Source organism: Salmo salar, chromosome 10 (genome assembly GCF_965601325.2).
Source record: "Salmo salar chromosome 10, fSalSal1, whole genome shotgun sequence".
In the NCBI taxonomy this organism is placed as follows: domain Eukaryota; kingdom Metazoa; phylum Chordata; class Actinopteri; order Salmoniformes; family Salmonidae; genus Salmo; species Salmo salar.
In genome coordinates, this window is record NC_138300.1 from 26,880,377 (window position 1) to 26,906,167 (window position 25,791).

Genomic DNA, 25,791 nt, shown 5'->3' on the forward strand with positions numbered 1-25,791 from the left:
ATGGGTGACACTACATTTAGGTTCTAAATTTGAGTTCAGGCACATGCCCATTCATCAGATGGACACACTTCCTCTCCCAGACCCCCATATGCATGTGTGTTTGAGCCCACACACACACACACACACACACACACACACACACACACACACACACACACACACACACACACACACACACACACACACACACACACACACACACACACACACACACCTCACTCCCCTTCTTGGTTTCCGTGACAACCCCCACGGGAACCTTTCCCCAATAGAATCTTTCCCCCACTGGAACCACACCTGTTGACATTCTCACAAACAATCAATATATAGAACTTTTCTCGCAGCTCTGGTAAATAAAGATTTTTTGAGGCCTTGCTCACAATTGATTCTGTGGCAGCACAATGACCAAACTATATAATGTATGTGAAGCTGTTGATGATATCTTTGATCAACAGGAGAGAGTCCTTGTTAAACTTTGACACAAAGTAGTCTGTGATAAATAGCACAATATGTTTCATCTGAGAATTTGTTATAGTCAAAATAAAAAAGGCTGTGCTGAGGGAAAAAGGGGGTGCAACTCAATATTAGGAATGTGTTCCTAATCTTTTGTACACTCAATCCATACGTCAAAGAAATAGCGTTTTATCGTGAGCTTTTATTTTGAAGGGAAAAAACGGAAGTCAATGTTTATATTTTTTATTATAGACCTATATATTTTTTCTTCCAATTCCAATACAAAAACAAATGAACATAGCACCACACAAATATATTTTCTATTTATGATTTTATTTTTTTTAAATAAAACTAACAAAAATAAGAAATAAAAATCACTACAAATGTAAGCTACTACAACCAATGACTACAATTTAACGTGGCCAGTTGTGACCACGGGATGCTGACGTGACGGTAAATCAGAAAGGGACAGGCGAATATTTCATTGAATCTTCGGTAATTCCAAAGTAATCCAACTAGAGATACTGTATATAACGACGAGAGAGTATTGTGTAGTTATCCCAAAGGCTTATTGGTTTGCTTACAGTGGACAGTATTTTGACGGGAGTAAACTCTCTCGCTTCGCCTCATCCTCTCTTTTTATATTTAACCTTTATTTAACTAGGTAAGTCAGTTAAGAACAAATTATTATTTACAATGACGGTCTACCACGGCCAAAACCGTTCTTATTATACCTCAGTGGATCCAACTCATCCAACAGCCACAGAGTTTCTAATACTGTACTGTCTTTGACGCATCTGAACCTTTTCCGGGTCAAAGTTTTCACGTACTACCAAAATAAGAGTCCAAATCGAAATAATGATGCATCACTGGATGAAATAGCAAAAAGTTAATTATATCGATCATTACTAATTCCTATTTCAGCTAAAGGTACATCAATGAACAATTCAATACACATCACTTTTTACAACGTTTTTAATTTTTGAAGAATGACTTTTACAATTTAATACTCACATTTGAACCGGAAATGATCGTTTAACCCAGAAAGGTTTACGGAATGCTTGGCTCCTAAATATAGTTTTCTATCGGCAATTTACAAATACATAGCGAGCTAGCTAGCTAACATCATTGGCATAACTAACAAGCTGGTTAGACAAAGTTAGTGGTACTAACAACATATGAACAATGTCACGCTTTAAAAGAGGTGCCAAATTGGATTCTAGAGCAGGATTTAGAACAGAAAAAGAGGAACCGGCTGCTGTCCCTTATGGATTGTTGAAAACCGCCAGGAAAAGCGGGCAGCTCAATTTGTCTGGGCGAGGGCTGACTGAAGGTAACTGTCAGGGAAGAAATATCTGCCTATTTATCATGATGACACATCATGAGAAGGGTATGGTGTTGATTGGTTGGTTGATTGATTGATGACCACTTGAATTAATGCATGTAACGTTATGCTAATGGTAAACATTTTACCACTATTCTGCACTTAGTCCCACAAAGTGTGTGGAGGCTGAACTTAGACACACCCGAGGAGGCCAAACAGAACCTATCCTTTGGGGCAGATGATCGCTGGTGGGACCAGACAGATCTGACCAAGCTGCTTCTCCCTTCAAACAAGCTGGAAGCTCTTTCAGAGGATGTCAAGCTGTTACCAGCCCTTACTGTTTTGGATGTGGGTATTGCTTTTTTCTGACGTGTTTTGTGTTGCCTGATTTAAGAAATGATAGACTAGGCCCTTTCAAAGCTTGAATGGAAGGTCTATGCTCCCAAAATTTATGGGAGAACCTACTTTGACAAGTTTGATGTTTACGATGACCCTCTGACATTCTATCTTGTCTTTCCACTTTCCCAAGGTCCATGATAATCAGCTTACCTCTTTACCCACATCTATTGGAGAGTTGCAACATCTTCAGAAACTCAGTCTGAGGTATGGGAGGATTTTGTCAACTAAAGTTACTCAACAAATGAGAAATGCACACCAGGGATTACTTCCATTATAAAGAAAGAAGAGGTCTCTTTCCTCCTATAGGCTGACTTTTTGCTGAAATGCTGTCTATTAACTGGATGGGTATAATTTGTGGAACATTCCAACAGGAATCTGTTCCAAAAACTTCGTAAAGTACAAGGTTGCTAACAAACAACGCATACATAGTAACATGATCAATTCACCTAGCTAACTAGCTGCCGAATAGGCACCAACTCACCACGTAGCTTATTCTTAATGTTTGTCGATAGGCTACCAGAGTGAGGACAGACATTTTTCGGGAATTAACATGATGAGTGAAAAAAGTAATTAAATAGCCCACTCCCTACCCGGTATCATATTCTGCCGCTATACATTTTATTTGTCACATGCGAGTACAACAGTGAAATGTGAAATGCTTACTTACAAGCCCTTCACCCCCCCCCCCCCCCCCCCCTAAGAGATAAGAACAGCAAATAATTAAAGAGCGGTGTCGAGGTAATATGTACATGTAGGTAGAGTTATTAAAGTGACTATGCATCGATAATAACAGAGTAGCAGCATAGAAGGGGGGCAATGCAAATAGTCAGGTAGCCATTTGATTAGCTGTTCAGGAGTCTTATGGCTTGGGGGTAGAAGCTGTTTAGAAGCCTCTTGGACCTAGACTTGGCGCTCCGGTACCGCTTGCTTGACAATTTTTAGTGCCTTCCTCTGATATATAGGTCCTGGAAGGCAGGAGGCTTGGCCCCGGTGATGCACTGGGTCATACGCACTACCCTCTGTAGTGCTTTGCGTTAAGAGGCCGGGCGGTTACCATACCAGGCACTGATGCAACCCGTCAGGATGCTCTCGATGGTGCAGCTGTATATCTTTTGAGGATCTGAGGACCTATGCCAAATCTTTTCAGTCTCCTGAAGGGGAATAGGTTTTGTCGTGCCCTCTTCACGTCTGTCTCTTCACGTCTGTGTGCTTGGACCATGTTAGTTTGTTGGTGATGTGGACGCAAGGAACTTTAAGCTCTCAACCTGCTCCACTACAGCCACGTTGATGAGAATGAGGGAGTGCTCGGTCCTCCTTTTCCTGTAGTCCACATTCATCTCCTTTGTCTTGTTGAGGGAGAGGTTGTTGTCCTTGCACCACACGGTCAGGTCTCTGATCTCCTCCCTATAGGCTGTCTCATCATTGTCGGTAATCAGGCCTGCCACTTTTGTGTCATCAGCAAACTTAATGATGGTGTTAGAGTTGTGCCTGGCTGTGCAGTCATGAGTGAACAGGGAGTACAGGAGGGGACTGAGCCCACACCCCTGAGGGGCCCCTGTGTTGAGGATCAGCGTGGCGGATGTGTTGTTACCTACCCTTACCACCTGGGGATGGCCCGTCAGGAAGTCCAGGATCCAGTTTCAGAGGGAGGTGTTTAGTGATGAGCTTTGAGGGCACAACTTTGTATGCGTTATTTGTTATTTACAAAGTTTTTGTAATAGATTCCTGTTTGAACGTTCCACAAATTATACCCACCCCCATTATCTCTCTGTTGCAGTCACAATAAACTGAAAGAGTTACCGAAGGAGGTATGGAGTCTGAAGAACCTCACCTGTCTCCAGCTGCAGCAGAATCTACTGGAGCACCTGCCAGAGGGAGTGGGACTGCTCACTAACCTGGATGATATCGTAAGTTCAGAACTGGGCATGAAACACTACTAAAATGTGTCAGTGTAACAAAGTGATTATCTTAGATTAACTCTTTGGATGATCCTCGTTGACTTGTTTTTGTATTGTTGGTGGAAGGATCTTTCCAACAACCAGCTAACTGCCGTCCCTGACAGTCTGGGCAACTTGAACCATCTGGTGAAGCTGAACCTCTCCCACAACAAGCTGAAGAGCCTCCCCTCAGGAATCAGTGTCATGAGAAGTAAGACGGCAATGGCAGCAAATGTTTTGCTTTGTGTGTTGTTTAGTTTTTGTATGTACTGCCTACCTGTTAGAAATGGATGCATCCACTGTTATATTCTTGACATGAACATGGCTGAAGCATAACATCCTGTATGAACGTCTCCACAGATTTGAGACTGCTGGACTGCACACACAATCAGCTTGAGAGCATACCTCCTGTCTTGTCTCAAATGGCGTCTTTAGAGCAGCTCTATCTGCGACACAACAAACTGCGCTTTCTTCCTGAACTGCCCTCCTCAAGGCTCAAGGTAAGGATACTGATGATCAGGTTTCCTTTGAGAATGAACTTTTGAGTCTCAATGAGATTACCTGTATGAATTAATTGTAAACAAGTGCCGTATGCAAACTCTGACAGCTTTCTATCACCTGCCTGGTAGGAGCTGCATGTTGGTAATAACCAGATTGAGGTGCTGGAGGCAGAGCACCTGAAACACCTGAGCACTCTGAGTGTATTGGAGCTGAGGGACAACAAGGTGAAGACTCTCCCTGAGGAAATCGAACTACTCCAAGGCCTGGAGCGCCTAGACCTAGTCAACAATGACATCAGCAGGTAGCTTTGCCTGATCAGATCTCCCCTGGTCTCTCCTGAGTGGTTACTGTACTTGGTCCACCTCACAGGTCGTGTGCTGTTATTCTTAACTCATTTGTTTATTATTTAGTTGATTTAGCCTCTTTCCTCAATGCATATAACAGATTTCTACACAGCACAAATATAAACCAATTAAATAAGAACAAAACTCACAAGTCAAAACACCCCAAAATGTCCTGTGTAGTGTTTAGCTGCCTGGATATCTTATGGCTGTGCTACTGCATTTCTCCCTTGTATGCGTGAGCCAGTCTGCCAGCTGCCCTTGCCCTCCTGCCCAAGCTGAAGATCCTGACCCTAGAGGGCAACCCTCTGAGAGGCATCCGCAGAGACCTCTTGACTGTGAGTTAGTTAGGACGACATCTCATTACCTTCTGGAAGCTACTACAGTTTCACCACTACAGTAGAACCTCAATTAACCTCACTGTAGAGTTGCAATGTAGCCAATTGCAGAGTCTGTGATAGGATATGACTTTTGTGTCCTTCACAGAAAGGAACCAATGAATTGCTGAAGTACTTGAGGGGTCGAATAAAAGGTACAAGGATGTTTGTCTTTTTCTGTCTATGCAGAAGGTTCTCGTATTCAGTGAATAGACCGTTTTTATTTACTTTGCAAAGTTTTGTGGAAAGGCCACTGTTGATTTACCAGACTGTCTCATATCATTGTACTGACATTTTGGTTTTTCATTTGGATCTGTAGAGGATCCAGATGGCAAAGGAGATGAGCCTGACACCGCCATGACTCTGCCCAGTCAGGCAAAGATCAACGTGCACACCATTAAAACACTGAAGATATTGGACTACAGGTGTGTGTCAACTATTATTTTTGGGCCGTGTTTGAAGCTCAGTTAAGACATTCTGGGAAAGTTAAAAACTCAAACGTTCTACCACAAAATGATATTGCATTGCCACAGCATGAGGATAGTTGTGATGTAATGAAGTGTTGTCAGTAAACTGTTGCTTTGTGTGTGACCCTGGTTCCAGTGAGAAGCAGATGGCTTGTGTTCCTGATGATGTGTTTGATGCTGTGGGAAGTGAGCCCGTCGCCAGTGTCAACTTCAGCAAGAACCAGCTGGCTGCAGTGCCTCCCAGGTACCTTGCTTGTAATCAGTGACTTCACACCACAGTCTGAGCCTATGGAGGAAAAACCCTCAGTGTGAGAAGAATCACACCACTCCTTAAAGTCACCACAAACCCATTGTTGATACATAATGTCAGATACAGTAGGACTGTTGTGGTGATAATGTTGGATGAGTTTGTGTGAGTCTCTGCTTGGTCCTCAGGCTTGTGGAGTTGAAGGACTCTGTTTCTGACATCAACCTGGGGTTTAACAAGCTGACCAGCCTCCCCTTGGAGTTCTGCATGCTGCAGCAACTGGCACACATAGACCTCAGGTACATGAAAACTGACAATCAGCCTCCACAGCACATCTGTCAGCTCTACAGGTCAAATATCAGAAGGCCTTGTCTTTCCAAATAAAAGTAGCGTTTGTGTTGTGGAGGTCAGTGAAACGAGAGGCTAGACCTTTTTTACATTTACATTTACATTTAAGTCATTTAGCGGACGCTCTTATCCAGAGCGACTTACAAATTGGTGCATTCACCTTATAATATCCAGTGGAACAACCACTTACAATAGTGCATCTAAATCTTTTAAGGGGGGGTTAGAAGGATTACTTTATCCTATCCCAGATATTCCTTAAAGAGGTGGGGTTTCAGGTGTCTCCGGAAGGTGGTGATTTTAGACTCCGAGGTGTGCATTTCTGGTGGGAGCATTGTTTTGACCCAGACTTAAATTGGTACATTTGCTTAAGATGGTACATCGGTGCATGTGAGACATTTGTAATATGCAGTTTATTTTGGCTTTTCCCTCAGAAACAATCTTTTGACATCTCTGCCTATGGAAATTGAGGCCCTAATGAAACTGCGGAGCATCACACTGTCATTCAACAGGTAAGCACTCTGGTGTTAAAGGGATGTAGTCATCGTGCTGTACATAGATGATTTGTCAAAATGGATTCAAATTCATGTCATATTTTGACAGGTTTAAGTTGTTCCCAGAGGTGCTGTACAGGGTTCCTAGCCTGGAGACCATTCTTATCAGTAATAACCAAGTGGGAGCCATTAACCCACTGCAGCTCAAAGCTCTGGACAAGCTGTCCACTCTGGACCTGCAGAACAATGACATCATGCAGGTGCCACCTGAACTGGGCAACTGTACGAGCCTGAGGTAGGGACTGGGATGTGACACTGGGTTTAGGGGACAATATATGATGTGACGAAGATATAACTGGACAGGATTTCAAAAAGCGTGGTAATATCTGGTTTTATTTAGATAGGGGTGGAAGCTGCAGGAACTGTGCTATTTATGTCAGGTATGGTGTTGAATAGCAATCAGAAAAGGTATATGCGCTAGGGCATCCAACTCAGTGTTCCATATAGTTGTGATTTTGCTCCAAGCTGTTGTTGTATAGAGGGAAGTATGTGTTTGTATATCAATATTTTAAGCTGGCTTGAAGCTGGTCTCACTAATTCTCTCGTCTTTCCCTTAGAGCCCTCATGCTGGATGGAAATCCTTTCCGCAACCCCAGAGCAGCCATTGTATCCAGAGGAACTGATGCTGTCCTGGAATACCTACGAAGCAGGATCCCTACATAGTCAACCGCATTAAAGCCAAATGAGATACAACACACAACTACAACACACCAAATGAGAAAGTACAATTTTATGATTAATCAGTGTTTGATTTTGCCTTGAAACTAATTGCCATTATTCTGTAAAAGTGTTGATGACATTCGAGCCTGATGATTTGAAGTGTACCTTCTCTTGTTTGATCTAAGATATAAAGTTTGAATGATTACTACTGGGAGACTGCTGAAACAATGTTTACAAGATCTTCTACCAATGGCAATATTTTAATTGCATTCCAAACTGAAAAGCCTGTCTTAGTGTGGGTTCTTTTTCTCAATATATGGAAAAAACAATACCAATTCCACTAAGCTTATTCTTTTGGAAAGTTTTGCATTCAATGTTTAATAACATAATGCAGGGTTTAATTTTGAATGTATGGCAATTGCAAGATAATCTGACACTTCTACTGATTTGGCCTTGGCCTGTTTGATACTCTGATCCAAACAAGACATTTTAAAATGTTATATCATTCTCAAGTATTCATTTCTAATGACATTGAGATATTTGTTGTTACAGTATCTAATAGCCTGGGGGGAAAAAAATCTGTTCTTCAGTCACTTTTTATGTGAGACAGAACTTGTATAAAAATCACTACTTCTCTGTCTGCATGCACTCTGTCATTGTATTCATGAAAACTGAGTAAGACAATTGAACCATGTCTGTTTCAATGACTCCAACAACTATAATGATTGAAATCCAACCACATTAAATGTGTACAAGGCAGATGTTTGGTGCTTTGATCCTATGTTATTGTCTTGATACTGTTTAGAAAAATAATATTTTTATGTGGCAAAACACCAAGTCATGGAAAGTCAAGTGTGATGGATGGCAGTAAGATACCAGACTTACCATGAAATATTCAATTTTAGTCATTTAGCAGATGCTGTTATCAAGCGTGACAAATTAACTTCATAATTTAGGGGAAGAAAATACTGGTTTTGATGGGATTGTATAAAGACCACAGAGGACCATGAAAAATAACAAGAGTGACATTTTTATTATTTGTACAATATACTTTATACATTATTCAAAACACTTCTTAAATACTGAAAAATTGTACTTCCAAAGCCGAAAATGGCTCTGATATTTGCTGCACAGCATTTTTCGTTCAATTTTCTTTTTTTAATAAAAATGTATCTTAAATATGTACAGATAGCATCTGCGAAATGCAATCTAAACACACAATATATACTTTACCAATTACATTTCTTTGTGTTAATACGGAAATAAAACTGGAAGGATTAAACTTGCATGTGCAAATAAATAGTATAATAAATTATCACTAAATTTGTCCAACTAAACAGAATAATTCTCTTTTAATAGTTAAAATTACTTTTTGCACAAAAAATGAAGCAGCATTCAAGTCCAGTAAGTCTTCATACTGCAGAAGCTTGGAGTACATTCACAATCTATGAATAAATTATCTCAATGTGTTTTCATTCACAATTATTTACATCAATACTGCAATTTGACTGAATATTACCATATATTCGCTTTTTTATATTTAATTGTATTTTAAACACATACAAAAATGACTATTTTTATATTCATATACATATATATAATATTTGTATAACACAAATTCACAATTACTGTAGAAATACATTTGATAGTACAGCTTTTCTTCAAGTCGTAAGATCTTCATCCATACTCTTTCATTGTCCTTATAAAATCTCGCAAAGCTATATATTTGAGCAAAGGTATATCAATATATTCCGAATAATTACCTGAAAACATTTAGTAAAAATAATTATATTATCAAACTTTCTGTAACAATATCTTGAATATTTGAACTCATAATTGACTGGATACCAAAGTACCACTTACCAGCTTAGCTTAGCACAAATTCAACCAGGGTCCCTCCATAGGGTTATAGGTGCTTAGTTTTTCTCAAGAATGTCACATTTGATGCTACATTTGACAAAAATGTTATGAAAAATTGTCAGGGCTCATAAGGAATATGTTTTTGATCGGGATAAAATGGCACCAATTTTGACAATATAATAATCTCATCGGTTTGCAAAAAGAGAGAAATCTCTTTATGAGAAAGACCCTAAAATCTATTTCAAAACACAGAGAATGTATCCCCAAAACATATTCAAAGACCATGCTGTAACATCAGAGCTTAAAATGAACATCCATCCAGAAATGTAACAGGGTGAAATGCTTATTCTGGGCAGTGGCATTATTGAAAAAAAACCCATCATAGTTCTCGCATTAATACTTTTCCAATGATGCATACTCATAATAAACTGAGCTTGAAATGAAGTTCTAAAAAGTAATTGGTGTTCCACAGAGTGGTGCTGAAAAGCTAAGCAATATTACTCACACCACTTCAAATCAGTGCGAACAAAACCACTCAAATGTTTTTTATAGAAACACAGACAAACAGATGAGAAACGATGTTACAATTGTGCTTAAGTGCACAAACAATGGATTTTTCTGTATATGAATGTGGGGGTATGTATACATTACACACCCCTTGGCACAATTACGGGAAACCACATAATATAGCCAGCAGATGGCCCTCTAGGGTAGTCTTGTCATGTTTAAAAAAAGATTTTCAGAGGTGGGATAGAATATTGCTTCTACTTCAATTTTGCTCATGTGTGTAAACATATACATATACATTATTGAGCATTGAGCACCTACAAAAAATCTAGTTCACAGAATACAGTGACTGGTTGGGTACAGAGATCAACATAGTTTTAAAACAATTAAATAAACCGGTGGGAAAACCTATAATAAAAAATAAAAAACAGTTTCTAAGTTGGCCCTGTATTAAGGTTGGTGCGATTTCTTTCTTCTATAAAAAAAAAGTATTTTCAGTACCATTCCCCTCTCTACTGTTCATGTCTTTCTTGTAAATGAAAATATTTACACAAGGCATATACAAAGTTGAGGCAGTGTTTATGGTGAATGTAATTCCTAAAGAGCTAGTGTGTTTTCATGCTCTGAGAGTAAAATGAGAAGCTACAATGAAAAAGGTACAAAATAAAAGGCAATATAAATAAGCAAAAAACGTCAAAAAAATAAACAAGATCAAATAAAAATAAATAACATGAAATTACTCCAACCTACAGCCTCGGCTGAATGAGAAAAATGACTTTCATTCACATCAACTCAGAATATACATTTCCTGTTTACACAAAATTCATAGATAGGTTATAAGATATGTATCCTATAGTACATTTGGCACTAGTATTTGCCATTGGTCCAGCAATTGGCAAATGTCTCTGTTCATAGATAAAAATTGGTTGTACACATTTCCACAAACCGTTTGGGCGAGAAGCAATGGTGTTATAAAAAATATTTAAATTGTGCTCTCCCTCAAGATTACCAAGTCCACAGGTTTCTGGAAATTCTTCAGAAGAGACACAGCAGTTTCATGTTCCATGTGTAAAAAACTATGTCCATTGCCCTGCAATGCAAAAATGAAGCAGAAGGTGAACAGAGTGAAGGGGGTGAGGAGGGGCAGGGCGGGGCAGCACGGAGAGGACTGGAAACAGTCCTAGCTCAGGAGATAGAAACACAACACTGTCAAGGAAAAGAGGAGAGGAAGAGCAGAGAGATGCACACAGGAAGAGAAGGAGGTCATGCTGTAAAGGAGAGAAGGAGGAGGGAAGCTGGTCTTTAGAGCTCTGTCCTTCAGCTAACACTTGTATCTGTGGAGAGAGTAGAGAAGTGCCTGCTTTTGCAGGCTACGGGTGGGCGAGGAGCAAGGGGTTAGGGGAAAGGGGTGAGGGCTTCTACTAGCACACATTTAAAGCAACACAGATATAACAGACATGCCAATAACTGTAGAGACTATTCCAATCCCATTAAGTTGTATTGGCACAGAGAGCCTGGCTTGTTCATGTAGGCTTCACTGTCATGGGTTTGGATTTATGACTGACAAATATAGCCTGAACAGTAGCTTCACATGGACCAGGAATCTGACAATCTACAGGGGTACAGTGCCCTCTCTGCACTATGGTAAACACTTACTTTGACAGCTTCATCCCTATGTACTGTATGTGTGATGGTGATTACCCTTTTAGAGTAACAGCCCTCTACCTAAGCTAAATACACCACCACATCATAGTGTGTAATTCGTTTCTTATCACATTGGGTAGAAGAACTCTGATGCTCGTCCTAAAATATTTACTCCTGAAGTATTTACGAGAAGAGATTTGAGGATCTGATAATACTAAAATAGAGGAAGAGACCAGATTCAATCTTTGCTGCAAAGTTGGAAAGATGGAGAGGATATTTGAGAAAAAAATTGCAGAAAATGCTCCAGGGGTTTCAAGGTTATCAAAAAAGTTGAGATCATTACATTACTGGTCGATACTATATATAAAACATCACATTAGGAATCCTATATATCAGTAAAGTTACTTACTTGTATGTTATCCACTTAGATTTTTCAGTCTGTTTCTATTGGCCTTTATTAGGATACATACAGTATAAGCACTATTAGTCGAAGGACCTGACTGAGGGACAAGTAAAGCATGTTGGAAGTTTGACAGAGGTAAAAAAAGAGGACCATGCTCACTTGGTAGACACATGTACGTCCAGCACAAAATGCCACATGCAAAGCCTCTACTGGCAATGTGGCGGAAGGAGGATGCGCTCTCACAGACTCAGAGGACAATGATGATCGATGCAGTGATGAACAACATGGTTACCTTCAGTATTTTGTCCCCAGGCTGAAGCAGGTTGGAGGCCGGTCCATCAGGCTGTACCCTAGTAACAAAGATACCCTATAAGTCAAAAGTGATATGAGGTTAGGAACCACATGGTGAAGATGGTTTAGAATCTTTGCCTTTCAAACTGGGTGTTTGGCGCTTTTTTTGTGTGTTTCCTCGAACTCAAGTTCTGTGCATGATTTTGATGATGTCATTGTCAACATTAACTTTATAGGTTTAGCTGGACTGTAAAAAGCAGACAACTACCGTAAGGATCTGTCACAAGATCAAAACTGGAAGTGTTGTCTGAGTGCGCTCTGTTTGTTAAACTCAAGAACTAGATGTACTTACATGGCATTTCCATCTAACTTTAATGAAAAGATATCAACAGTACTAAAACAGATACGATTAAAAAAATATAGATTTTCACAGCTATTTACAAAGTTATGGACACTGTGGGGGATGTTTTTTACATGTCATGTTTCCAAAAAATTTCTAATCAAGGCAGAGATTATAAATATACCAATCTTTGCATGCGTTTAAACCATATATGAAGATGATCATAATACCGTATGAAGATGCTTATTCAACACAGTTAAACAGTTAATCCTCACTTGAAGCCCGAATAACGTTACTAACATCTAATGACTCATGTATTACATCAGGGACTCCTTGAGGCATCACAGGAAAGCAGGCCCTCAGAAGATTCCCTCTGTAATCAGCATGCACCACCTTTCAGTGGGGTGCTAAGATGGGGGATGATATGCATACAAAATATACAACACATTCAAAGGCCATAACAATGTGTACAAAATTGAATTTGAATTCTATTTCTATGGCTTACAATACTTTCCCCCTGCAAATATAATGTCTAGGAGAAGAAACTAGGGACTGGATTCGCGGAAGATCCACGTTATGCTCAATTGATATTTAAAGGCAATGTTCCCGCTACTGCATTCACGGTAAACGCTGCGTATGTCATCTAAATTGGAAATTACCTTTACATTTTTACGTGGATCTTCCACGATACTTCTGAGATAAGGATTTAATCCAGCCCTAGGCTTTGATGTTTCAAAACGACAAGGGAAAAACAACAACAACATTTGAACTGATTTAGAAATTGTTTAAATGCAAAGCTATGGACATTTTTCTCACTGCATCCTTTATTTGCTGTTACCATGGTAACAAGACAGTATTGAACTATTAGGCATTTGCCAACCTTACATTACGATTCATTGCCACAAAAATGTGGAGTCTTTTCTTGATTCTTGCTCATTATTGGCATATAATAAAAAGGTTCAAAGTTAACCAAGTCAACTGCAGCACTGCATAGCATACAGCATTGTAGTAGCACCTGTTACCATGGAAACTCTGAAGTGAGACACAGTGCTGTGCAGTGGTTATTCAAACCGCTTAAGGAACAGGCTACAGCAGAGAAAAATGGAACATGTTCCTATGGCACAGGCTGCACAGTATCAGACCCCCACAGAGAACATTTAGCTACTTTAATCTTACCATGTCAGAAGGCTTGAAGGGGTTCCCTTGGCCACTGATTCCTCCTGAGATGCTGAACCCTAAGCCTGGATTCTTCTCTATCCGCACACAGAACTGCCAAACGACACAAAAACTTCATATTGCCAAAAATATACATTTGATATTGTATTACGATACAATAACATGGTGCAAATCTCTCCTCTCTATATACCGGTAGCCAGAATATAGGCCTCTCAGAGATCTGTTGGCGACCAGATTGAGAGAGGGAAAGGAAGAGAGAGAGAGGAGAGTGAAAGGATGCCTGAGAGGAAGAGGGTGAGAGAGAAGTACAGAGAGACAAACACAGATGGAGGGACAAACACAGAGACAAACAAAGAGATGGAAGTGGAGCGAGGGAGTGATGGCCAACCTGCTCCTGGAAGCCATCCATGCTTTTCTGGCCTTTGGTCTGGATGAGACAGCGTGCGCTCTGGGGCCGGGGACTGGTGGTGGTGGCCATGGGCAGAGGAGACTGGTACTGTTGGATGGAGATCTTGTTGATGGCGCCCTCGTACTGCTGGTCCCGCACCGAGCGGTGTGGGGGTGTGGCCGACGCGGACGTCACTATCATTGTCTGTGATTGGTGGGGGTGGTGGCCGCCTGCCTGTGGGTAATTCAACCCGTTAGGCAAAGAGTCAGGAAGCTGCAAAGATGCAAACGTCACGTCTTACAAAATGGCGGATAACAGACAGATGAGGTGCAGCATGCTTCAGCCCCTATCTCTGTTAGTTTGGTTTTCTTCAAGCCTGAATGACCATATAGAGGCTTTCCTGCAAACCCTATCATCCTACATGATACTCTTAGAAAAAAAGTGCTATTTAGAACCTAAAAGGGTTCTTCGGCTGTCCCCATAGCAGAACCCTTTTTGGTTCCATGTAGAACCCTTTCCACAGAGGGTTCTACATGGAACCCAAGGTAGTTCTACCTGAAACCAAAAAGGGTTCTAACTGGAACCAAAAAGGGTTCTCCTATGGGGATAGCCGAAGAACCCTTCTGGAACCCTTTTTTCTAAGAGTGTACAAGTAATAAAACAGGATACACAACCCACAGTTTTCTCTGTGCATTAATATTTCATAGGAAGTCCCTGGTCTACCTTTTTCATTATTGTTGCACAGACACTGATGGCTAGAATGTGACCACAATGAAATGACAGCCAAACTAACTGAAAAACAGAGGTTGCCAGGGAGACCAAGCAAGAATGGAGCGCTGCTGGAATGATTCATGGTGCTTAGCAATTACTCCTGACATTTAACAACATTGACAAAGCAATCACAGCTAAATAAAGGAGCCCATCTTAAAAGAACAGGTGGAGTAACCTTAAGAAGTACAACAGAGACAAGACAAGGGACACTTTATGAAGCATTAAGTGGTTATACTGTATGTCCTTGTAATGTCACCTTTGTTTAAAACAATGGATGTGTGGAGGGGTGTATTATGGTTTGACATTAAATCTACTGGTATGTCATAAATAAATACATGAATGAGTTACAAGCCCAATGTTTCAGTCAGCAAGCTGGGTGATAATGAGCACTGTATCATCAGCATAGTTTAGGCTCAAATTAACAGTGACATTACACCACATATCTAACACTCCAAACAGGCCTCTCTCTGGGTCCTTTGTCAGTGTAAAGCACAAACCTTTTTCATGATGTTTTCTGGGGGCACGTCTCTCCTGCCCAGTGAGTAGGGAGCCCACTGAGTGGTGGGAGAGACCACCTCCTGTCCGTTGTCTAATATATTGCTCTGTTGAGAGGGGGTCTGGAGAGAGAATAAGGTGAAGGAACAGGGTTCAGAGTACCACTACGGCTATGGGGTTAACCTGCGTTTTCTGACAAATTGACTACAGTTAATTATAAGGTTATAATCATTGATAATAATAATACTATTGACGGAGCACTGCAGCTAGTAAACCAGTGGGTGTCCTTGGACCAATCATGACCTTAACTTCTTTATAATAGTACGCGCAAAGCCCTATGCGTATGAATAAATTAGTTGGGTTATTTGCCTCCTGTCATTTTTCCACATACAATACTTTTTTGTTAAGAATAGATTGTAACAGGTTTAGAGATATTCTGAATGATGGGTTGGCTTTCAAAATGATATATTATCTTGGCACTAAAATACCTACACGAGAAAGATACAATCTCCGCTTTTTATTACAATGTGCTTGTCTATGTCCTGAAATGCATGGTGTCTATTCACTAGGCTCCATTGGATTGAGGCTACTGAGTGACACAGTAATACTTGTACAGAGGACGGCTGTAACCCATAGAGCAGAGCAGACACAGTAGCTGACACATAGATTGCAGACATGCAACACACTGCAGACATTTTAAGATTTCAGACAACAGATAAAAGACAGCACTTGGCTTGAAGTTGGAATGGGAGGGATTGCCATGTCCGTCATTTTAAGGCTTGTTTCACACCAACACAGTTGGTGTCAATTGGCTGAGAAATGGTATAATACTCGGCTTCACTATGGATTCTATACTGATACTGTGATACATGAGGCTTAGCCTATCACATGTCATGGTGTATCTGTAGACTAGTTTTTGTTTGATGTTGAAATATGGACTATAATGAAAAAAATATATACGGTCATAGCATTTCAATATTTAAGGCAAGTGATAACAAATATTCACATTCTCCATTGGCAGTTGTAGGTATTGGTAATATTGTGCTTCTTATGATAAATGTTGTGTTTAAGCTTTTATCCTTACAAAACAGTACAAATGCTGTACACACTATCACATGAATGTTAAAGGGTTCAACTGCACTGAGACTTTTTCTGTGTTTTCTGGTTCATACTCACATTGGGTAGAGGTAGCCACTGTGTTGTTTGGTTTTCATGCTTATTCGTGTTATTGTAAAAGTTTATTGTCATGCTTCTGCCGGCATGCGGTGCGGCATAGCCTCCAGAGTACAGCATGCCGAAGTTTACTGTGTTGTGCTTAAGGACAGCGCTCTGATTGGAGGGAAACAACCGCGTGACATGAGTAAATGGGTGAGCCACTGGGTAAACGGGATTGCACCAACACACATTGCGTAGCTGCAACAGATAAAGTGAGCTTGACAAACAGAACAACAACAGTACAGAGTTACTACAGTACCAGAACAAACACATTAAAAACACACTCATGGATACAGTACGATTACGTATACCATACAAGCAACAGTATGTACTTTTCTTTAAGATATGTATAGCACTGAAGTACTTGCCTATTTTATCAATGGCCGATTTCCCGGACCCAGATTAAGCCTAGTCCTGGGGAGCTTTTTAGTTTAGAACTAGACTTAATCAGTGTTAGGGAAACTCATCCAAATTGTTGTAGTACAGACAGATATACTTGTCTTGTTAAAGTATGATATCATACTAACAGTAATAGTAGAAAGAAAATAAAAGAGAAAGAAGAGGAGAAAGGAGGTAGAGAGGAAAACTTACCATGTTTGTGCTTCTTATCACAATCAACATACGTGATAAACATACATATAGAGAAACATCAAGTGGATCTGGTGCCACAACTGGCGCACATTACCAAGCAGTGGACTGAACACGTTAATTAATACTGACAGTCATGCAGCCATGTGGTGTGTCAGCAGAAGCTCCCATATAGATGTTGTGTGAGCATGTAATTAACTGTGTTTAAGAAGTTGTCAGACTTACCCGGTCTAATCGTTTGGCCTCTATATGTCTAAGCAGCTGTTGCCTCCAGTCTACTGGCATCTTAGAGGACATATCATCAGGCTTATGCTGCAGCTGCATGGTGCGCATTTTCATCTCATCAGGGCTCTTTATATTCTCAGTGCACGTGCTCAGATTATAATATGGAGGCATCTTCTCCAACAGTGCAGCCATTGTGGGTCTGGCAGACACAGGCCTGGCCTGGGACGCCCCAAACGTCTCTGTGCTGTAACTCCTGGCCGACAGGGGGCGTCGCTGCGTTAGGCTCTTTGTAGGGTAGCCCATGATAGGCTTCTTGGGCTCCTGGTAGGAGGAGTAGTCTTCCTCGTACCTGCCATTCCTCTTGTTGTACTGTTGGTCCTGCTGGGCCATGCTGGGACTGTTCTGTTGCTCCAGAATGCCTTTGAAGTGCTGCCGGCCATAGTGGTCCGACATCTGCTGCATCTCCTGGGCCTCCTGAACCCTGCGGAACAGAGCCAGCTCTGTGGAGCTGACCAGTGAGTCAGCCCGCCTCAGGAACCCAGGCCGGGAGCGCTGACTAGGGATGGGGAAGGGTTGCTGCTGCTGGGGTGGCTGGTTCTCCTCGTTAACTGAGGGCTGAGAGTAGGAGAATATCTGGTCCATGGGCGGGTAACCCCGGTAGCCCCTGGGGCTCACCAGCTCTTTGGGCAGGGTCTTCCCCGGCTGGTTGACATACTCAGGGGTGTTGGCGAAGGGCGGAGGGGCCCTCCTCTCCTGCTGCTGATTCCTCATATCCATAGCCCCCTGAGGGTTGAAGCTCTGGTCGAAGTGGTAGACCTTCTTGGGGATGGCAGGCTTCTGCTGCTGGCTATTTGTGCCGTAGGCGTCATCATCGTCCAGCATGGGGGCAGACTGGCTGCGGGACATGCTCTGCTCCATGGGGGCCGGCATGTCTGGACGGTCAACACTTCCATGGTTCTCTATGCTGGAACTGTAGCTGTCCACGGGGATGCTGTACACCTTGTAGGAGCCCATGTCTATTTCGTCAATGCTCTGGGACTTCTTGAACTTAGCCTTAACCTCCTTCATCATGGGAGAGAGGCGCTCAGAGCTCTTGCTCATCACCATGGCCCCAGAGCTTGGTCTAGTGGGCTTGGATTGGACATGTTGGTACATGCTGGATATGTTGGCCTGCTGGTTGCTGCGCCCTTGACCCTGCCCCGAGTTCCTGGAGTCTAGGTAACCCCATGTCCCTGTGGAGGGGAACGTGCCCGGCAGCTCCCCATGATGCATCTCCTGCTCAAAGTCCTTGCGGTCAGGGTTGGGGCTGTTGCCTGGGGAGCTCAGTTTTGAGGGGAAAGCTGTTCGGTCCTCGAAGGGGCTGGGCGTTCGCGTCCAGTTCTGCCATGGGTTGGGAGGGGGAGGCTGAGGCACTTCATTTTCAGGCGTGGTGCGGACATTATGGAATTGGTGGGAGGGGTGTGGGTGTTGGTGAGGGGCCTCCTGCAGCTCCAGGGGGATGCCCACGATGCGCTCCTGCCTCATGAGGGGCCGGCGGCCCCCGTGGGAGGTGGAGGAGCTGCGGGACTTGGAGCCCAGCATGGGGTTACCACTGCTGCTACCACTGGGGGTCTCCAGAGGAGCCTCCTCAGACACAAAGCCTGTGTTGTCATAGTGGGAGGTATCGTTCCACTGGTCAAAGGTGTCACTGAGGGGGCGTCGCTCACTGCGCTGCTGCAGTGTGCTGGAGGGAGGGGTCTCTCTGGGGTCTCTCTGACTCAGTAGCGGCTTGGTTTCGATGGGCTTGGGGAACTGCTGGACCAGCCTGCAGAAAGAGCGGAAGCATAGGTATGACAGCGTATCATTTCATTAAGATGTACAGCACCAATCAAAAGTTTGGACACACATACTCACTCAAGGGTTTTTCTTTATTTTTCCTATTTTCTACATTGTAGAGTAATAGTGAAGACATCAGAACTATGAAATAACATATATCATACAGTAACCAAAAAAAGTGTTAAATCAAAATATATTTTAGATTTTAGATTCGTCAAAGTAGCCACTATTTGCCTTGATGACAGCTTTGCACACTCTTGGCATTCCCTCAACCGTGTGGCTCAGTTGGTAGAGCATGGTATTTGCAACGCCAGGGTTGTAGGTTCGATTCCCACGGGGGACCAGTACAGAGAAAAAATGTATGAATGTATGAAATGTATGCATTCACTACTGTAAGTCGCTCTGGATAAGAGCGTCTGCTAAATTACTAAAATGTAAAATGTAAATGTAGTCCCACTATGCGCAAACCAGATGGGATGGTGTATTGCTTCAGAATGTTGTGGTAGCCACGCTGGTTAAGTGTGCCTTGAATTCTAAATAAATCACAAACAGTGTCACCAGCAAAGCACCATCACACCTCCTCCTCCATGCTTCATGGTGGGAACCACACATGCAGAGATAATCCGTTCACCTACTCTGTGTCTCACAAAGACATGACGGTTGGAACCAAAAATATTAAATTTAGACTTATCAGACCAAAATACAGATTTCCACCAAACTAATTGCTTGTGTTTCTTGGCCCAAGCAAGTCTCTTCTTCTTATTGGTGTCCTTTAGTAGTGGTTTCTTTGCAGCAATCGACCATGAAGGCCTGATTCACGCAGTCTCCTCTGAACAATTGATGTTGAGATGTGTCTGTTACTTGAACTCTGTGAAGCATTAATTTGGGCTGCAATCTGAGGTGCAGTTAACTCTAATGAACTTATCCTCTGCAGCAGAGGTAACTCTGGGACTTCCTTTCCTGTGGCGGTCCTCATGAGAGCCAGTTTCATCATAGCGCTTGATGTTTTTTGCGACTGCACTTGAAGAAACTTTCAAAGTTCTTGAAATGTTCCGGATTGACGGACCTTCTTGTCTTAAAGTAATGATGGACTGTAGTTTCTCTTTTCTTATTTGAGCTGTTCTTGCCATAATATGGACTTGGTCTTTTACCAAATAGGGCTATCTTCTGTATACCCCCCCTACCTTGTCACAACACAACTAATTGTCTCAAACGCATTAAGAAGGAAAGAAATTCCACAAATTAACTTTTAACAAGGCACACCTGTTAATTGAAATGCATTCCAGGTGACTATCTCATGAAGTTGGTTGAGAGAATGCCAAGAGTGTGCAAAGCTGTCATCAAGGCAAAAGGTGGCTACTTTGAAGAATCTCAAATATAAAATATATGTTGATTTGTTAAAAAAAATGTTGGTTACTACATGATTCCATATGTGTTATTTCATAGTTTTGATGTCTTCACTATTATTCTACAATGTAGAAAATAGTAAAAATAAAGAAAACCCTAGGAAGGAGTAGGTATGCCCATACCTTTGACTGGTACTTAGAATACACAGAATAGAGGGTAACATTCATAATCGACCTGAAAATATGCTTTGAAATACAGATGTCTGCCTTGACTTGGAGTTTTTATAGGTCAAATCAAAGGCTGCATTAAAATAGAAAGGTACTGTTTATTTTAAAGTAATGTTTGCCTCAAGCTATACTGTTGACATTTGAAAGGGAATATTTTTAGAAATATTTTATCAAAGGAAAATATGTCCAGATTTGACCTGGACTGTTTTCCATAGAGGTCTGAAAGTAACAGTAGGAATATCAAACAAGTCAACGTGAATTTTATCCACATATGAAAAAAGCCTTTTTCACTGAGAGCTCCATCTGTAACCAGGATTCAGTCAGAAAAAAATGGTAGTGTTTCAATGAAGATGAGAGTGGATAGGAACTGTCCCTCTGCTGACCTTGGTTGGGCAGGCTTGAGAGAGAGAGAGAGAGAGAGAGAGAGAGAGAGAGAGAGAGAGAGAGAGAGAGAGAGAGAGAGAGAGAGAGAGAGAGAGAGAGAGAGAGAGAGAGAGAGAGAGAGAGAGAGAGAGAGAGAGAGAGAGAGAGGAGGAGAGAGAGATGAGAGAGAGAGAGAGAGAGATGTGCTGCGCTCTGTCAGTCTTATGGAGATGTATGTTAATGAAAGATTTAAAAGAGTCTTGTTGCACCACTCTCTCCCCTCACAGCCTCTTGACAGCTGGAGTTCCAACCCTTGTTCACTAAGGTGCTCTACACAACATCCCTGTCTCAAGAAACAGACAGCTGGAATCAATGCCTGCTAAATGACATATTTACACAGTACAGAACAGTACTGGAAGTGACCCAGATAGCAAGCACTTATCAGACCACAGGTGGCTGAGGCAGCACACCATGGTCGGCAAACAGACGATATGGGGCTATGCTGAGCCTCTGATTTTGCCGATGGAAGACCGATCATAGGTCACCGTAAGCTTGCTATCAGGCGTGTGTCTGTAGCTGGCCACTGGTTCTGCGTGAGGACTGTGGGTTGAAAGTCGGTGAGCCACTACCCACCTGTTGGTCCAGTGTTGTTGAGGCACTCCTCCATCCTTCCCAGCAGCCTGCAGGGCAGCTACGTTTCCCGGGGGGTTAGAGGAGCCAGAAGAACCCTGGGATGGAGAGTAGTCCGAGTAGGTGGCTGACGAGCCACTGTTGTTCAGGCAATGCATCTTATCCGGATCTGATTCATCTGTAGACTCTGACAGGGAAGGGCGAGAGAAAAGCATTGACATGTCTCTGATGTCATCAACCTGAAAAATGAATTTGAATAGGGGCTTAAGGAGTTATCTTATTTTCAAAAGGTCACTGCTCGTTTCCACTTGAAATGTGGGTTAAAGCTGGGTCTCCAGGGGAGCAAAAGCTATTGGAGAGAATTGGATGCTGTTCTCCTCAATCCAACAGTGAGTCGCTATGTAATGGAATGCAATAAACATGGGCGATTCCACGCCAAATATTTTTGGTATCTCAGATAGTTCTGGCAATTCTCACATAGGTACTTCATTGGGAGGAAGGATGTTTAAAAGGCTATTTACATTTGTATCAAAAACCTTTTTTTGTATATTGAGAAACATTGACATTTTAGGCCCTTTATAGACCTATACATGCCTCCTGTAAAACCATATGATCTGTGAACCGTATATGATACAGACAACATCTTGGTGTCATTATACTCCTTATAGTGGTCTCTCTAGTATGTAGTATGTCTATATTCTGAAATAAACATTTTGATGTGTATTTCTTTAATGTGATAAATAGTAATATTAGTATTTCTAAACTACCCTTTTTGATTAAGCTTATTTTTTTTACATATTGTTTGTAAGCATCTCTAATTTACAGAGTGTGCTCTCTGGTACTTTTAATGATATGACCCATTTTATATATAGAAATTGACATTATAGGTCAGTAACCAATCACAGCCCTCCTTTAGGATTGCACATTCAGCAAGTCACAAGCAGAGGGAGTTTGCATTTCATCTATTTTCCCATTCACGGTGTTGGTGGTGCTCATAAAATGTATCATACCTTCAGAATTAGCAGAGAGACCACTCTAGAAATGTGATGTACTTGTAGAGTATATCGTCCCGAACAATCTGTCTTAAAATGAACACAATCTAAAAGAGTCATTTTGAGGAATAAATATTTTTATTTTATTTGTATTTCAGAATATAGACATACTACATACTAGAGAGACCACTATATGGAGTATAATGACACCAAGATGTTGTCTGTATCATATACGGTTCACAGATCATATGGTCTTACACATATCCTAGGTGTATAGGGCTATAAAGGGAATAAAATGGCCAATTTCATCATGATTTTCCAAAAAATTGTTTGTGATACAAATGTAAAAAGCATTTTAAACATCCTTCCTCCCAATTAATTTTCTATGTGAGAATTGCCAGAACAATCTGAGATACCAAAAATGTTATTCCCGCTCCCGCTGGCGTGGAATCGCCCTTATGCTTTACACCGTACCTAATTAGAATACAAAACTTCCCAAGGACATTATATAATAATTGTGCATTGCAGGACTATGCTTTGTAATCTCACAGGAGGAAACAACCATGCAATTAGAAATAACAATAGCAAACACAGGGATTTTCAGTGTAGAGTTTAGAAAGCTTGAGGCTTTTTCATGTCAGAACAGGATAAGAGTGGAGAGTGAGTGTATTTACTGATAGGGGTCAGCCTCCCACCGATTGAGATATCAGCCCAAATGGCCTGCAGCAACTAGTCAATCAGCTTACTCTCTGGTTTATCAGAGTAGGGGGAAATCCAGTTTGAAAGTATGGCCCAAGATATACAGTACCAGTCAAAAGTTTGGACACACCTACTCGTTCAAGCGTTTTTCTTTATTTTTACTATTTTCTACATTGTAGAATAATAGTGAAGACATCAAAACTATGAAATAACACATATGGAATCATGTAGTAACCAAAAAAGTAACCAAAAAAATCTAAATATATTTTCATATTTGAGATTCTTCAAAGTAGCCACCCTTTGCCTTGATGACAGCTTTGCACACTCTTGACATTCTCTCAACCAGCTTCATGAGATAGTCACCTGGAATGCATTTCAATTAACAGGTGTGCCTTGATAAAAGTTAATTTGTGGAATTTCTTTCCTTCTTAATGCGTTTGAACGAATCAGTTGTGTTGTGAAAAGGTAGGGGTGGTATACAGAAGATAGCCCTATTTGGTAAAAGACCAAGTCCATATTATGGCAAGAACATGACAATCCATCATTACTTTAAGACATGAATGTCAGTCAATTCTGAAACTTTCGAGAACTTTGAAAGTTTCTTCAAATGCAGTCGCAAAAACCATCAAGCGCTATGATGAAACTGTCTCTCATGAGGAACGCCACAGGAAAGGAAGACTCACAGTTACCTCTGCTGCAGAGGATAAGTTAATTAGCGTTACCAGCCTCAGAAATTACAGCCCAAATAAATGCGTCACAGAGTTCAAGTAACAGACACTCCTCAACATCAATTGTTCAGAGGAGACTGTGTGAATCAGGCCTTCATGGTTGAATTGCTGCAGAGAAACTACTACTAAAGGACACCAATAATAATAAGAGACTGGCTTGGGCCAAGAAACACGAGCAATGGAGATTAAACCGGTGGAAATCTGTCCTTTGGTCTGATGAGTCCAAATTTTAGATTTTTGGTTCCAACCGCCATGTCTTTGTGAGATCGAGAGTAGGTGAACGGATTGTCTCTGCATGTGTATTTCCCACCGTGCCGCATGGAGAAGAAGGTGTGATGGTGCTTTGCTGGTGACACTGATTTATTTAGAATTCAAGGCACACTTAACCAGCTTGTCTCCCACAGCATTCTGCAGCGATACGCCATCCCATCTGGTTTGCGCTTAGTGGGACTATAATTTGTTTTCAACAGGACAATGACCCAACATAAACCTCCAGGCTGTAAGGGCTATTTGACCAAAGAGAGTGGAGTGCTGCATCAGATGACCTGGACTCCACAATCACCTGACCTCAACCCAATTGAGACTGTTTGGAATGAGTTGGACCACAGAGTGAAGGAAAAGCAGCCAACAAGTGCTCAGCATATGTAGGAACTCCTTCAAGACTGTTGGAAAAGCATTCCTCATGAAGCTTGTTGAGAGAATGCCAAGGGTGTGCAAAGCTGTCATCAAGGCAAATGGTGGCTACTTTGAAGAATCTCAAATATAAAATATATTTTGATTTGTTTAACACTTTTTTTGGTTACTACATGATTCCATGTTATTTCATAGTGTTGATGTCGTCACTATTATTCTACAATGTAGAAAATAGTAAAAATGTCACACCCTGACCATAGAGAGCCCTTGTTTCTCTATGGTGTAGTAGGTCAGGGCGTGACGAGGGGGTGTTCTAGTTAAAAATTTCTATGTTGGTGTTTTGGTTTGGTTCCCAATTAGAGTCAGCTGGTAATCGTTGCCTCTAATTGGGGATCATATTTAAGTAGCTATTTTTCCCACCTGTGTTTGTGGGATATTGTTTTGTGTTTGTGCATGTGCACCACGTAGTCACGTTTCGTTGTTTATTTATTGATATATTTTGTTTTGCGAAGTTTCACTTTGGAATAAAGATGTGGAACTCTACACACACTGCGCCTTGGTCCCGTTCTTACGACAACCGTGACAAAAAATAAAGAAAAACCCTTGAATGAGTAGGTTCAAACGTTCGACTGGTACTGTATATGGTGGGGTAACCATTGATTTTGATGAGCAATAATGACTATAAAATAAATTTAAAACATTGCGAAATTAAATTATTTTATACTAGCATAATTGTTCAGAGAAAGAGATTAATCATTGTTTATCTCAAAAAGGTAGGGGTAAAAATGATTGACACCCGTAAAGATTCTTATAAATAAAGTATTAAAAAGCATGCAATGACTACATCAAGCT

The 25,791-nt window shown here is 41.4% G+C and overlaps 2 protein-coding genes across 11 annotated transcripts in view; one reads left to right on the forward strand and one right to left on the reverse strand.

Annotated features, from left to right (window-relative positions):
• The first annotated feature begins 1,470 nt into the window (after positions 1-1,470).
• lrrc40 (leucine rich repeat containing 40) lies at positions 1,471-8,361 on the forward strand. The gene is made up of 15 exons (XM_014216597.3): positions 1,471-1,783; positions 1,941-2,122; positions 2,304-2,377; positions 3,951-4,080; positions 4,198-4,321; positions 4,471-4,610; positions 4,740-4,912; positions 5,200-5,290; positions 5,439-5,484; positions 5,649-5,754; positions 5,933-6,040; positions 6,232-6,342; positions 6,823-6,900; positions 6,992-7,177; positions 7,500-8,361. Exons 1-15 carry the CDS (start codon positions 1,636-1,638, stop codon positions 7,603-7,605), a joined length of 1,803 nt encoding a protein of 600 aa, XP_014072072.2. The 5' UTR covers positions 1,471-1,635; the 3' UTR covers positions 7,606-8,361.
• A 250-nt stretch (positions 8,362-8,611) lies between these two features.
• The window catches only part of LOC106613881 (leucine-rich repeat-containing protein 7), a 175,880-nt gene continuing 158,700 nt past the window's right edge, over positions 8,612-25,791 (reverse strand). For 3 of the 10 annotated variants that reach the window (XM_082956844.1, XM_082956843.1, XM_014216588.3), the window contains 8 exons: positions 21,891-22,074; positions 17,506-19,309; positions 16,654-16,806; positions 15,480-15,599; positions 14,212-14,484; positions 13,824-13,916; positions 12,309-12,383; positions 8,612-11,059 (listed from right to left, as the gene is read on the reverse strand). In XM_082956844.1, coding sequence (XP_082812970.1) covers positions 10,952-11,059; positions 12,309-12,383; positions 13,824-13,916; positions 14,212-14,484; positions 15,480-15,599; positions 16,654-16,806; positions 17,506-19,309; positions 21,891-22,074 — 2,810 coding nt within the window. In that variant the 3' untranslated portion in view covers positions 8,612-10,951. Of the gene's footprint in view, positions 12,384-13,823; positions 13,917-14,211; positions 14,485-15,479; positions 15,600-16,653; positions 16,807-17,505; positions 19,310-21,890; positions 22,075-25,791 lie in introns of all 10 variants that reach the window. The other 7 variants (XM_082956850.1, XM_082956845.1, XM_082956851.1 and 4 more) reach the window with 5 other exon arrangements.

Bases quoted from the DNA above. Each gene is read 5' to 3' on its own strand.
- lrrc40 (XM_014216597.3), top strand. From the start codon at position 1,636: ATGTCACGCTTTAAAAGAGGTGCCAAATTGGATTCTAGAGCAGGATTT. The intron at 5,755-5,932 runs GTGTGTGTCAAC...CCCTGGTTCCAG, and splicing joins CTGAAGATATTGGACTACAG to TGAGAAGCAGATGGCTTGTG. The intron at 6,343-6,822 runs GTACATGAAAAC...CTTTTCCCTCAG, and splicing joins CTGGCACACATAGACCTCAG to AAACAATCTTTTGACATCTC.